Source organism: Lontra canadensis, unplaced genomic scaffold (assembly GCF_010015895.1).
Source record: "Lontra canadensis isolate GAN:19392208 unplaced genomic scaffold, GSC_riverotter_1.0 scaffold213, whole genome shotgun sequence".
Taxonomy (NCBI): Eukaryota; Metazoa; Chordata; class Mammalia; order Carnivora; family Mustelidae; genus Lontra; species Lontra canadensis.
The window spans coordinates 299,434-312,765 of NW_022631207.1; the positions used below are offsets into that span (position 1 = coordinate 299,434).

The 13,332-nt window shown below is 39.6% G+C and overlaps 1 protein-coding gene across 3 annotated transcripts in view; it reads left to right on the forward strand.

The window, feature by feature from the left end:
- LOC116861945 (A-kinase anchor protein 6) overlaps positions 1–13,332 on the forward strand; it is a 416,895-nt gene that overhangs the window by 291,093 nt on the left and 112,470 nt on the right. For all 3 annotated transcript variants that reach the window (XM_032848880.1, XM_032848882.1, XM_032848881.1), the window contains exon 9: positions 12,252–12,372. In XM_032848880.1, coding sequence (XP_032704771.1) covers positions 12,252–12,372 — 121 coding nt within the window. The remainder of the gene's footprint in view (positions 1–12,251; positions 12,373–13,332) is intronic.

A 13,332-nucleotide genomic window follows, 5' to 3' on the forward strand; every position in this document is an offset into this window, starting at 1 on the left:
CCCAAAGACAGACAATGGTCCCTGCCTTACAGTCTAGCAAAAAAGTGTGGCAGTAAGCCAGTATTTACCTGGGAAATGAGAGATAAGGGGAAGCAGGGGGTGCTAGGGGTGCTCGGAGGAAGAGGGTGGGCTCCATGAGGCCAAGCTGTGTATGTCATGCTCTCCACACTCTGCCCTGCTTCTGGTGCTTGGTGTGTGCTAGATGCTCAGTCAATGAATGGATGTGTAAATGAGTAGCTCAAAGTGATCTGGGGCTCAGAGAAAGGGAGCAAAGGTCTGGAATAATCAGCTGCCCGCTGCTTCCATCTGACCATAAAGCAGAATGGAAAGTTGGGTGTGTGTCAAAAACAAGGCTTGTGAAGAAGGTGAAGTCCTGCTCCTGGAGTTAATTATTGAATTCATGGTTCTTGACCAGGGTAGTGCGTGCATCAGAATCACCTGAGGCACCTTTAAGCTAAGAAATGCCTGCCTACCCCACCCCACTGAAAATTTTGATTCAATAGACAGGCACGAGCCAAGATATAAATGTGTTCTAATGCCCACTTCCAGTTGAGAACCTTTGCACTAGTGGTTTTCAAAGTGTGTTCTTTGAACCAGCAGTATCAGTATTTCCTGGGAATTTGTTAGAAATGCCAATTCTTAGTCCCACTCCAGACCTACTAAATTGGAAAGTCTAGAGCTGGGGACCAGCAACCTTTGTTTAATGAGCCCTCCAGGTGATTATGATGCTGCTGTTTGAGAAACACTGCTTTAGTCAGTGAAGATTTTAATTTAGAAATTAATTGAGAATGTGGAGATTGAATTGGAACTAAAGCCAGAAAGAATTGATGACCCATCAGATGAGGAGAATGAGAAAGAGAGAGAAAGGAGCCATTCTCATGTTCTAATTCCTAGTTCAGGGAGGAGAAAGAAAATAGGAGGATTTAGATTCAAATGACCTTTGCGTCATTTAACATTGAATATTTGTTGAACAACTGTTACGTGCAGGCTGTACCGGGGATGCGTAGACAATGGGACGGAGTGTGTGGCAGATGGATGTAAATCAGGAAGACCTTCCAGAAGTGTCATGGAATATGCCTCATGGCCAGAAGTGACCATGAGAATGCTTCCTATGGAGTTAGCAGTGTGTACAAACTTGTAGAGCCAGTGAAGACTGCCCGGCATGTCAGTTTTGAAACAATATTCCATCAGTGGTGTGGAGAATAGATTGGCATGAACAAGAGTAGGCATTGCTCCATTAAGATGCTATTCCAGTCATTCAAGTTAGAAATAGGACCTGAGCTAGGATTATAACAATGGAAGCTCCAAGTTTCCAATGGAAACTGAAAGAAGAAAGTTGAAGACAGGCTTTGGCCACCACGTGTGTAGGGACCATTAAATGAGGGGGAATTGAAGAATGGATTTCCATGATTTGGGCTTGTGCCCTTTGACAGATAGAAGGACATATCACTCACTGAGGTGGGGAAGAAAAAGGAAGAACAGGAGTGGAGGAAAGAAGCTGAGTGTTCGAGACATGGCTCTTTAGATGGTCTGTGGAACATCCAAGTGTAAATGCCCAGAGAGCAGGTCTAGAGCTCAGGAATGTTTGGGGCTCCTCAACCATGAACGAGGACAGTGTGGTAACTCTGGGGTAGCAGAGGCTTTGAGAGGTGGAACTTACATTATGGTAAAGTACTCCTCCACCCAGATGGACATGACATTATCTTTAAGGAATGTTTGTTTGAAAAAAGTATGGGTAATCTGAACATTTTGATTTCAGTTGGAATCTTTCCTGCTATATTAAACAAGTCTTCCAAAATAAAAGTTCCATCATTGAGAATTCCAGGTGGTATCTTGATTGGCAGGAATTTAGGATTATAGTCACCTGTTATTTTCTGTCTCAAAGTTCAGGTAAAAGCTTGGGATCCTAGATATTAGAGTGAATTAGGACTCCTCAGATAGCTTCCAGTGACACAAATGATTTTAACCTTTAGAGATACTCATTAAATCCCTCTAGTCTAATTTTTTTTAAGTTTTTTTTTTTTAATTTATTTGACAGAGATCACAAGTAGGCAGAGAGGCACGCAGAGAGAGGAGGAGAGAGTATCTCCTAGATTAAAAATTAGAGACTGGAGTTCAGGTTGGCATTTCGCTGCTTTTTAGCTGTGTAACTTGATTGGGACACTTAACTTCCTCAAAAGGCAATATCTCTGTCTGTAAAATGGGAATAGTTATCCCAGCCTACTTCGTATTCTTAAATTTTTTATTAATTTTTTATTACCAATGTATAGTTGACATATAATGCTATATTGGTTTCAGGTGCATAATGTAGTGATTCAGCAATTCCATACATTGAGCAGTGCTCACCATAAGTGTAGTTACTGTCTGTCACCATACAGTGTTATTACAATATGGCTGACCATATTCCATATGCTCTACTTTTCATCTCTGTGTCTTACTAATTTTATAACTGGAAGTTTGTGCTTAATCCCCTTCACCTATTACACCCTACTCCATATACTTTTGTCTCACAGAAATACAATAATTGAAAAGAAAATACCTAAAATACTTGTAATGTAATAGATATATAAAAATTAGTTAATGAAATATACTTTGAGAAACTATGTTGCAGGGAGTGGTATGAGATGCTAGGAATAGAAAAGATACAAAAAACTTAAATCTCTGTAGTCCTTGGTCTCATGAGGGAGAAAGACAAAGACACTCAGATACATTCTTATGAAACAGTAAAATTCAAGGTAGAGTGTACTATGGGGGTACCTAGGAGGTCTGCCTAATCAGGGAGATTTTTTTTTTTTAAAGATTTTATTTATTTATTTGACAGAGAGAGGTCACAAGTAGGCAGAGAGGCAGGCAGAGGGAGGGAGAAGCAGGCTCCCCACTGAGCAGAGAGCCCGATGTGGGGCTCAATCCCAGGACCCTGAGATCATGACCTGAGCTGAAGGCAGAGGCTTAACCCACTGAGACACCCAGGTGCCTTGACCGGGGAGATTTATGATGGGAGGGAATATCTGAGCTCTCGTAAAAGGTGCACAGATATTAGCTATTAGAAAAAGGTCAGGTAGAAGGAAGGTGAGGATTTCAGCTACAAGACTAACTTTGTAGGGAGGCTATGTATGTGTGAGACTATGTGTGTATTGAGGGCTACTATAAATAACCATTTGATGTTGTTGAAGCAGAGGGGCATGGAACTCTTTTTTGACTCTGCTTCCTGGGAACAGGAGTTCTTAGGGACTTCTACTCCTGTGATAAAGTTCTAGAAGATACCTCAGTCTCATTGGTCATATGCCAGGCTTCCTCTGGCGATAGGGAAACTCGGGCAATGTCTGCAGATGGAGACATAGTCAAGACCTATGCCCTGTATCTGAGAATATACAAGTAATCCACTCCTCATCACACAAGGTTTTGGTGTAAATTTTACTCCCAAATACAAACAGGATATATAGGTAATTCCCAAGCACAAGAGGCTGAAGTAAATGGACTTTATATGGATGAAAGGTTAAGTTTGGCAGAAAGGATGAGGCCATTTTCCTTCAGAAAAGGAAGCATCTCTGTATTGCTATGAAAAAACACGCACAGATATCTATAAAGCATCACCAAAGGGAAATGATTTTGACAAATGAAAACAAATACATCACTATTTAAACTATTGTTTGATTAAAGATCAAATTTGATTCTCTAAATTAATTAAGCAGTAAGATACACTGAATGATTTTAACCACCTGAGAAGGGATATAATCACCCTGGATTTTACTGCTGCAGGGTGATCGTCCTCACTTTCTGTTGAGACCGTGCCAGTAATACGGCTTCTGCAGATAGACGAACATAGATGCCTACTCACACTCTTTCCCTCACACAGAATGACCATTTTGAATTTGTGCTCAGTGGGTGTTTCGGGAACATTGCTACATAAAATGTCTTCTTTTTGGTACACACCAGCCATAAAATGGAGTACTATCTCTTATTTGTGCTAACGTTGGTAATGCACTCACAGACCAATCACTAGGCAACCCAAAGAAACTTTACTTACACCATGAATTTCCACTTTCTTCCTCTGACTCTTGTCCTGTCTCAATCTACTGAATAGCTGATCGGTGTGCATTCTGTGGTTTGTTTTTTTATTTTTTTGTTTTGTTTTGTTTTTGCTCCATCTTTTGTACTCTGCTGTTATTAAATACTCAGATCACAATACATCATGCAGTCAAAAGGAGCAAGAAGTGTGTGGCTACCTTCTGGGTGACTGATATTCTGGGTATTATGCAATTATTAGAATAGGTCTTTCTGAGCTAAAAACAAAAAATCTCACTGGTAGAAATGTACTCATTGGAGTCATGATATTATACCCTTTTAATGCGCAAATACATTAAACTAATTTTAGACCTGAACAGTCTTCCACTTCAGTGATCTAATGCCATCTGTGCCAGGATCCAGCAAAGGGCAAACCAGAGAGGCAGAAGCGTACTTTCTGGGGAACTATTACTTCCATGTTAAAAATAAATCAACTACTGGGGCGCCTGGGTGGCTCAGTGGGTTAAGCCTCTGCCTTCAGCTCAGGTCATGATCTCAGGGTCCTGGGATCGAGCCCCGCATCGGGCCCTCTGCTCAGCGGGGAGCCTGCTTCCCCCTCTCTCTCTGCCTGCCTCTCTGCCTACTTGTGATCTCTCTCTCTGTGTCACATAAATAAATAAATTCTTTAAAAAAATAAAATAAGTCAACTAAGAAAGATACTTATTTGTATCTCCCTTCCATGTTAATTTTTGTAGTGCTTTGGAGAATTGATGAGGCCCACTGAAGAGGCAGAGAGATGCTAGCAGGGACAATTAGAGGGTACCAAAGACAGAGTTAATCTACCTCGTTGTAATGGGCAGAGCTTAACTCTTCTTGTTAAAATTTATTCCTTTATTCATTCCCCCATCTTCTTCACAAAGGATTTGAGTCAACTTACCAAACTATTTACAATAAAATAAGATAAATATTTGACTGAAATAAGTTAAGCAAAAGTAAAATGTGTGTAAGAAAACAAACAAATGCGTATTCTCCGCATGTCCTCAAGAAGGGTTGTAATTTGGCTCTCAATTTTCCATACTAAAGAAAAGAAAAAAAAAGTCTCCTCCATCATAAAATTCATGGTGTCCTAAGATTAAAAATAATATATATCGAGGGAAGCACAGCTTCTTATGCCACTGAGACCTGAGGAGTTTCTCTGGTAGTTCTTTAAGAAGACAGGCTTCTGTGATACTACATCCATACAAGAGAAATGAAATTCCCAGAGCAATTTGTAAATGTAGGTTGAAGAAATGATGTCAAAGCATAATTCAGTAAAAGCAGTTCTACAAGTAACTAAAACCCTGTAGTCTGAGCATAACACTCTCTGGGCAGGTCGGCCTCGGTGATGGAGATCATTCTAGGTGGGCTCTCCATATTAATTCTGCTGCCAGCCTATTGTTAGAGATTAAGTGGCAGAGAGTAATTTCCAGATTATTTACTTCTTCCCTGAACCCTAGGAGTAAATACTCTTTATTGCCTACTAAATCTTTGAGAACCAGTGAGGCCTAGGGTGGGGTAGTCCTTTGACAAAAGGGTAGGCTGCCCAGTTCACCCCACTGTGCCAACAGCATGTGTAGATCTAGTCCCCTCTAACACACAGAGGATAACATGGGAATATTTATTCTTTTCTTCTCTTTAAATGACATCATCTCTTGCTTTGTAGTGTCCCTCCATTTGTGTCTGAATCACTACCAATTCTAAATTCTTCAGAATGTTTCCAGCTCTTTGGCTAGAACTTGGTCCAGTGTGTTTATCTGGGAATTTAGATAAGGGTCTGACTTCCTGACAGCCTCACAGAAGCCTCCCAATACACCCAGAAGTCTGCGGCGATATTTCTAATTGATATTTTCTAACCTCGGAGGTTAGAATTTTGTTCTGCCCCATGGCTTTTGTCACAGTAACCACTGTTTATGGACAGGCCACCCGTGAGTCCATGAGAAAGTGGGGCCAGTCATTAACAAATTTGTAGGGTTGATTTTCTTTTTCTCAGGCATTTTCACATGTATGTGGGCATATATGAGAGTTGAGAAAATTACTGCGGGAAAGAACTCCATATTCCTTTTTATTTATTAATGGCAAAGGCAGGCTGCTTTTCTCTTGAGGAAGTTGCTCATGAATTTTCATTCAAAATAGTAAATTAGTGTCCACACTTTAATATGTTTAGAGTGGAAAGGGATTCTACATGCAACTGTGCATATCAGATTCCATGTCTAGAAAGCTGAATTTTATTCTTTAATGATACTATGAGTGGGGCAGGTGCCCCTGTTCCATCTCCCTTCTGTGCTTACATGCCACATGGAGTAAAGGGTGACGGGAAATTTGGATCTGTGATTAGTATTTTACTTCAGTAAAATTCTTAAACCATATTTGTACAAGATTTTGTTACCACTACCTTTAGTGTCTTTTTTGAAAAACAGAGGCAAACTTCCTTGAGCAAATAATGTTAACAGTGAACACTTAGTGAATATATGGGGAAAGAATCAATATGCTAAAGAAGCTAGGAAAATTGGATCATTTAATAGAAGTCCCACTATACAGAAGCTGGTATTTCAGGAATCAGTTCTGTGTTTTTGGATATGTTTGTGTGAAATGAACCATTAAGCATATGAAAGATGGAGTCTTAAATTTAGCTCCCAAATATATATGACTCAGACTTAGTAGAAAAACTGCCAGGACTTTTTAGTGTTATCTTTTCTTCAACCAATAATTGCTCTATTTTGATGATTTCTTCATTTGGTTGTCTGTTTTAATCAAAATTCCTCAGTGGGCCAAGCTGAAACCTCATATATTCACACACACCTTCCATTGATTTCACTTGGGTGAAACTTTATCTTTTAAGCAAAGTTTAAGTTGAAATGTTGAGTTAATGATGCTCACTTTAAATACCAAAGGCTGAATGCATTTATGTATTCAAACACTTAGCTAGTCAAACATAACTCCCATCAGGGTTTAGAGGAAGGATTATTTCTTAAACTATGCTAGCCTTACAAATAATGTATTGCTATCCAATCTGCAGAAAAATGATACTGAATAAGCTTGTTAGTATTTTATTTCTGCGGTGAAAAGCCCTAGAATCTTTTTGTAACCTTGAGAAAGCAGAGTAAAATGGCAGACAGGATTTTGGGAATTTTTTTTGTCAATTTACCCAAACTAGTTAACCCAAACTTAGAAATAAACATTAAAGAAAAATTTGCACATTTATTTCTCCATAGTCTTGTCTACATCTCTGTTAAATTCTCTGTGAGTTAAACATGTTCATAATTCTGCACTTATCTAATGAAAATGGACTTTGAGTTAGAAGGCTGTTTCTCCTCATCACATGCATAAGCTTTCAATCTCCTAAAATGGGAATATTATACCTACAACAGTGTCCAACTCTTTTATTGTGAACCCATTTCAGATCGAGTATATGGCAATTTAAAGGAGAAGAATCCAAAAGAAAACCATTTTGGTGATGTGTTTGCTTTATAACACTTTCCTAGAGTATTTATGAGTTTGCTTTGTAACATTTTCATAAAGAATATAACAGATTCATAGGCTACTGAAAAGTTATGCTTTGAGATCTTTTAATAGCGAATAGATTACATATTTGAGTGGAGGAATTAACACAAATCGAAACACGACAGAAAATTTTATGAGGAAAATCCCTCCAAAAGAGTAGTTCCCATATTTATATCCCTTATAAGATTGTGAGCCACCTGCCACAATTTCAGCTGCCTCTCTCTCTCTTCTAAAAAGAGAGACTAGGACCTTGTCACCATGAATTCAAGAAAAGAACCTCGTTCTGAATTCAATTGATAGAATCAGCATATTCCTCAAAGGGATATAAAACTGTTAACTAGTTCTAGCTACCCTTGATAAATTCACTCATCTCTGATCCTCTCTGTTTTCCTGTATAGTACCTGGCACTTTGCCTGGAAGACACCGTCTTGCACAAAATTACTTGAAAAACACTTCACACACCTTTGCAGGTAACATAAACATAAGAAAGTAAGCTACTTTCTTACCTAAGAATTTTCCTGAAATAATGAACACACTTAATTTCATTCATTTCAGAAGCTTTTGAAGAATCAAGAAAGAAATTCTAGTAATTTGTTTGTGATTTGCTACGAAGTTACATATTTGATTTCACTAAATTTGGAAAGTTCTGAGGTCTTTTCTAAGCTGGGAATTAACACGTGGCCAAGAATCTGAAATTAGGCACAAATGCTTAAAAGAAATGTTTTTGTCTTCAGTATTAGGACCTTATGAGAATTGTTGTTTGGAAAACACTACTGTCGATTCTATACTAATGAAGCAAAATATAAAACCAAAGCATTTACTGTAGCTAACAAACTCAAGCTTACATATTCTTGGCTAAAATGAAAATAGACTAGACTGAAGAAAGGGGGAGCATCTGTGTTAGGTTCATTTGCCTCTTGTGGGTCTTCTGTGTAGACTCTCTGAGAAGAAAGTTGAGGTACATTTAACTAGAAGAAATGGGTTTTTGTTCCAAGGCCCTTGCTAAAGGGAATCATAAAGCTCCGTAGATAGAAAGGTATGGTTAAGAGCCAGTGAAAAGATGTCATGGTTCTGAGTATTTTACCATGTAATGTATGTTTGGTTTATTTCAGTCTCCTTAATTTTCAGTGTAGAAAAGGGGAAGATGTAGGAGGAATGGAGAGGGGAGAACTCACCTCAATTGAGAAGCTACTGCACATAATCTGTAAGTAAGAAATGCATCATTATCATGGACTTGAAGGCAAAACCTCACCTTCAGAAGGAGGGACCAAGCCTTTCTGTGGCACGGGTTGTGCTGTTATTGGCATCGGGGGAGGAGATCCTATTGTCTCTGCCACATGCTGCTCTTCTGAAGTCACTCTTGCCCAACTAAAGGTTTGTGGCTTCAGTATCTACCTTCACTCATCATCGTTCACCAGGTGCTATGCTGAGCACTAGAAATGGAAGATAAATTCATTTCTTACCCTTGAATTGTTTGGTCCTAATCAAAATTTCTTTTCTTCATGCACATATGAAAGAGGAAAACAGGCCCCTTTATTCTCCTTGCTGACTGATAGTTTTTATGAGACATCCTAAGCACATAATTTCTTGGTAAACAAGGGAAAAGCTTGCTTCAAGATCAAAGGCCCAGCTCTTTAACACAATGCTTATAGCGTCTCCTAATAAATTAACATCATCATTGGGGAGCTACCTCTTGGGGTCAATGTTGTTTTTCAGATTTATTTCTCTCCCTTCTTTTTTCTAAGATGGCATCTGGGTTTATGTGACCTTGTGATTCTGAGGTGTGATGAGTTTCCCTGGGCTCACCAAGGCCCTTGGGTAGGGGCTGTCTGGTTTCGTTTGAATGGATTTTGCCCTAGGTATTCCAAAGTTGATCCCCACAGGGGCCTGTGGCTATGTTGTTATCTCTTGGCTTGGTCAGGAGGTATTTCTGCTGAATAAGCCTCATCTCAACCCTGCCAACTCTCTGAGATCTGACTTCAGAGGCCCCCCCGCCTCTCCTTGGAGTCAGTGTGCCTTTGTTGCCATGGCAGCACCTCTGTCAGATTCACCGGGTGAACTCCTAGAAACCTCTTGGTGGGGGAGGGTCGGGTGGGGAGTGAGAGAACAGTGTCCTCATCCAGAGGATAAAAGAACAGGTAGCAAAGGGAGTCCTGACCAAAGTTCTCTGATTGTAGTGTTCCCACTCCAGGTGATGGTGAAGTCTCTTCCCAGACTTCCAAGCAGTAAATGGAGCTGACATCCTGGTGCTTTTGACTTTCCTTTCAACCTGTCTCACATACCTCCTTTCCCAGTCTTAGTCCAAGATAGGGAAGGATCCACATCTTAGCGGGAGCCCCTCTTGCCTTTATTTCTGTCTTATTTAAATCCACTGTTATGGAAAGGGTGAGCTTTTCCCTTTATTTCTCCTTTGCAATTTTTACTATTCCCCAGAATCATACTTCCTTAATTTGGGGGGTGACATTTCCCTTTTTAAAAAATTTTTATTTATTCATTTGACAGAGAGATAGGGAGAGCCAGAGACTACAAGCAGGAGGAATGGCAGAGGGAGAGGAGAGGCAGGCTCCCCACTGAGCATGGGCACAACATGGGGGTCCATGCCAGGACCCTGGGATCATGACCAGAGCTGCAGGCAGACGTTTAACTGACTCAGTCACCCAAGTGCACACCCACCCACCCCCGACTTTCTCCTGTCTTTATGGCTAAAATGTGGGAGGGTGCAAGGAGAGAGAAATGATGACTGTAATTCAGGTGGTATTTCTAAATGATTGTCCATGTCCTGTGAGCAAATCCTTGTTAGTCATTCCTTATTAGTCGCTCAGAGTTAATAAACAAAGCTTGGTGGTTTGTCCCTGTTACAGTGGTTTTGTTTGTTTTTTAGTATTTTGAAATGGGATACTAGTTCAGATTTCTCGTGTTTGCTGGAATTCCTTGCTATTCAAAGCGAGGCCTGAATGCAGAATCTCAGGCCCCACCCTAAAATTACTGAATCAGGACCTGCATTTCAACAAAATCCTCATCTCTGTCATGTGCACATTAAATCTGAGAAACCCTGCTCTAGGCCACCAGAGCCTTTCTGAAGCTTTTGGTCACATCACCGGTATCCAACATCAGCATTCAGTTAAACGTCAATCCTACATGTCAGCCAGTGACAATCCTTGCCGCTGGGTGCTTATGGTCTTCATCAGTAATCTTTGTAATTATGGTAAGATAATTAAAATAAAACAAGCTGTTCTAGATCTAGTCTCCTCGGTCACCAGACACACCTTCAGTTTTCTTTGACAGATCGATTAAGATTAAATTAAATGATGAAAAGTGAATGTTCATTTTTGTGGAAAGTAGCCATTTAATGTATAGAGACAGGAACAAGGTAGTAAAGATACTCACTTGATAAATCCAGATTCATACTTGAGTCTGCTGCTTTGCTGGTCCTGATAGGGTTTTGCTCTGTTACAGTTTGGCAAGGATGTGGTTTCTTTTAGGGAGATGATTTTGGGGGGAAGGACAAAGTCATAGTTTTTCATCCTGCACTTTCATTTTCTGATCACAGTGTTTTAGAAGAATCTGGGCTTTACTTATTCACCAGGCTTTCAATAGAGAATCACATTAATCCTTTTAAGCTCCTTATTCTAATGATTTATTTTGTTGAAAACCATAGTGATCCTCCTTTGAATTTTAATGATTGCTGGCTATTCAAAGATTCATTGTTTTGACTTCCTGTCCTTACCTTTGTTTCCTACACGTCTGTGGGGAACACCTGTCTAATACTGGATCTGCCCCTGGTTCTCACCGGCTTACCAGAGTCACTCAAGCCTATCTCTGAGTGTTAAGCTGAAATGCTGGCTACTCATCCATGACAATAAATGTAGGATATATGTTTGCAGAGATAGGCAGATAGACAGCAGAGGGACAAATAAATGATTGAGTCATTTCCCGGGGAAAATGATATTTCAGATTGGATAATAAATTGTGATGGTTGTAGAGAAATTAGTTGAATTAGTTTTTTTTTTTTTTAAGATTTTATTTATTTATTTCACAGACAGAGATCACAAGTAGGCAGAGAAGCAGGCAGAGAGAGAGAGAGAGAGAGAGAGAGAGGAGGAAGCAGGCTCCCTTTTGGGCAGAGAGCCTGATGTGGGGCTTGATCCCAGGACCCTGAGATCATGACCAGAGCCAAAGGCAGAGGCTTTAGCCCACTGAACCACACAGGCGCCCCTTGAATTAGTATTCTTAATCATAAATGTATTTCAGATGCGACATCTATGAAAATCTAGTGGGAAAGAAAGAGGTTTGAATTTTGATGGTGCTATTCTGACCCAAAATTCTGGACCCTGTTCCTTTCACAAGGCCCTGACCCTTCATTTCTCAGTTAAATATGGCAGTGCTCTCTTCCAAGGACATAGTAGTAGTCATTTTGTTCAAGTGCTGTAAATCCTCAAAAAGGGTTAGCGAATGGAAATAGTCTTGATACATCTCAGGTATGAGCCCTGGAATAACATGTTATGTTTTCAAAATCTAAGAAATGCTATGTCAGAGGCTTGAGTTTCTATTTTGCCCACTGCATAACCACACCGAGAATTTTTCCCTTCTCTTTTCACAGGTATCACCTAGGAACATCATGGGTTTTCAAGAATATATTATTCTAATATGAGATTTTAACAACTACACTGTATTTATGCATAATACATTTTGTGCCTTATCTTCAGGCTTCTGGACTTTGATTCGGAATATCAGGAGCTCTGGGATTGGCTGATTGACATGGAGTCCCTCGTGATGGACAGCCACGACCTGATGATGTCAGAGGAGCAGCAGCAGCATCTTTACAAGGTTAGAGCTACCCTTCTTGCCTTTACCTTGCTGTGGAAGATCTGATTAGCCTGACAAGTCTCTCTCTCTCTCAGGATATCTTTGCGTTCATTGTATGTATCATGGTGTCTATTAGAATTCCCTTCCCTGTCCCCAAACTCATTTCCATCCCTTGTGTGCTGACAGGCTGCACCGACATCATAATTGCAAGAAAGTTCCCTTTATCACATTCTATTTGGTGTAATTCTATAGAAGGACAAAGATTTATCTCCAAGATGAATAGCAATAAATGAAACCGCATTAATAAATAGACTGAAACAAAATGAAGGATAAATGGACTGGTAACATTTAACAAAATGTGTTTTCATTGGAGCACTCAGGTGGATTCTATCCACCCCTTAGATCTTTCCAGAGAAAAAAAGAAATTTGCCTCCAGTTTGACTTGCTACTTCCAGGGTACAGGGATTGTTCAATTTAATGTTTATTAGTGATACACAGAGCAGACGTTGTCATATCAACTCAATACATTTGTGTGTGATTTAAGAAAACTGGCTTGGAACTTACATATTGATTGCAGGCAATCCATCTAATAACTATCTATATTGTTTTTCCGTGTCTGCTAATTCACCCTTAGCTTAATATGTTTTACCAATTCTACTTAAATAGTCTTAGAAGTTCTTACAAAACAGCTATATGATTTTGACTGAAAAAATGGTTGCAAGATTCACAGCGTCTGCAAAAGCTGTCGGGGAGGATAGAGGGACTTTCCACTGAAATATCAGATTGCAGTAAATCTTCCTCATTTAGGCAATTTTTATTGGAGTAATTCTGACAGTTGTCATCCTTGAATTGCTTTGAGCATATGGCATATTTCAAAGAGCAGATTGTGAATCATAAAAAATAAAATTAATAACTAACCACAGAATCAGCAACAGTATAATGACAAGAAACAACTACCCTCTAGCTTTTAAAAATTTCTTG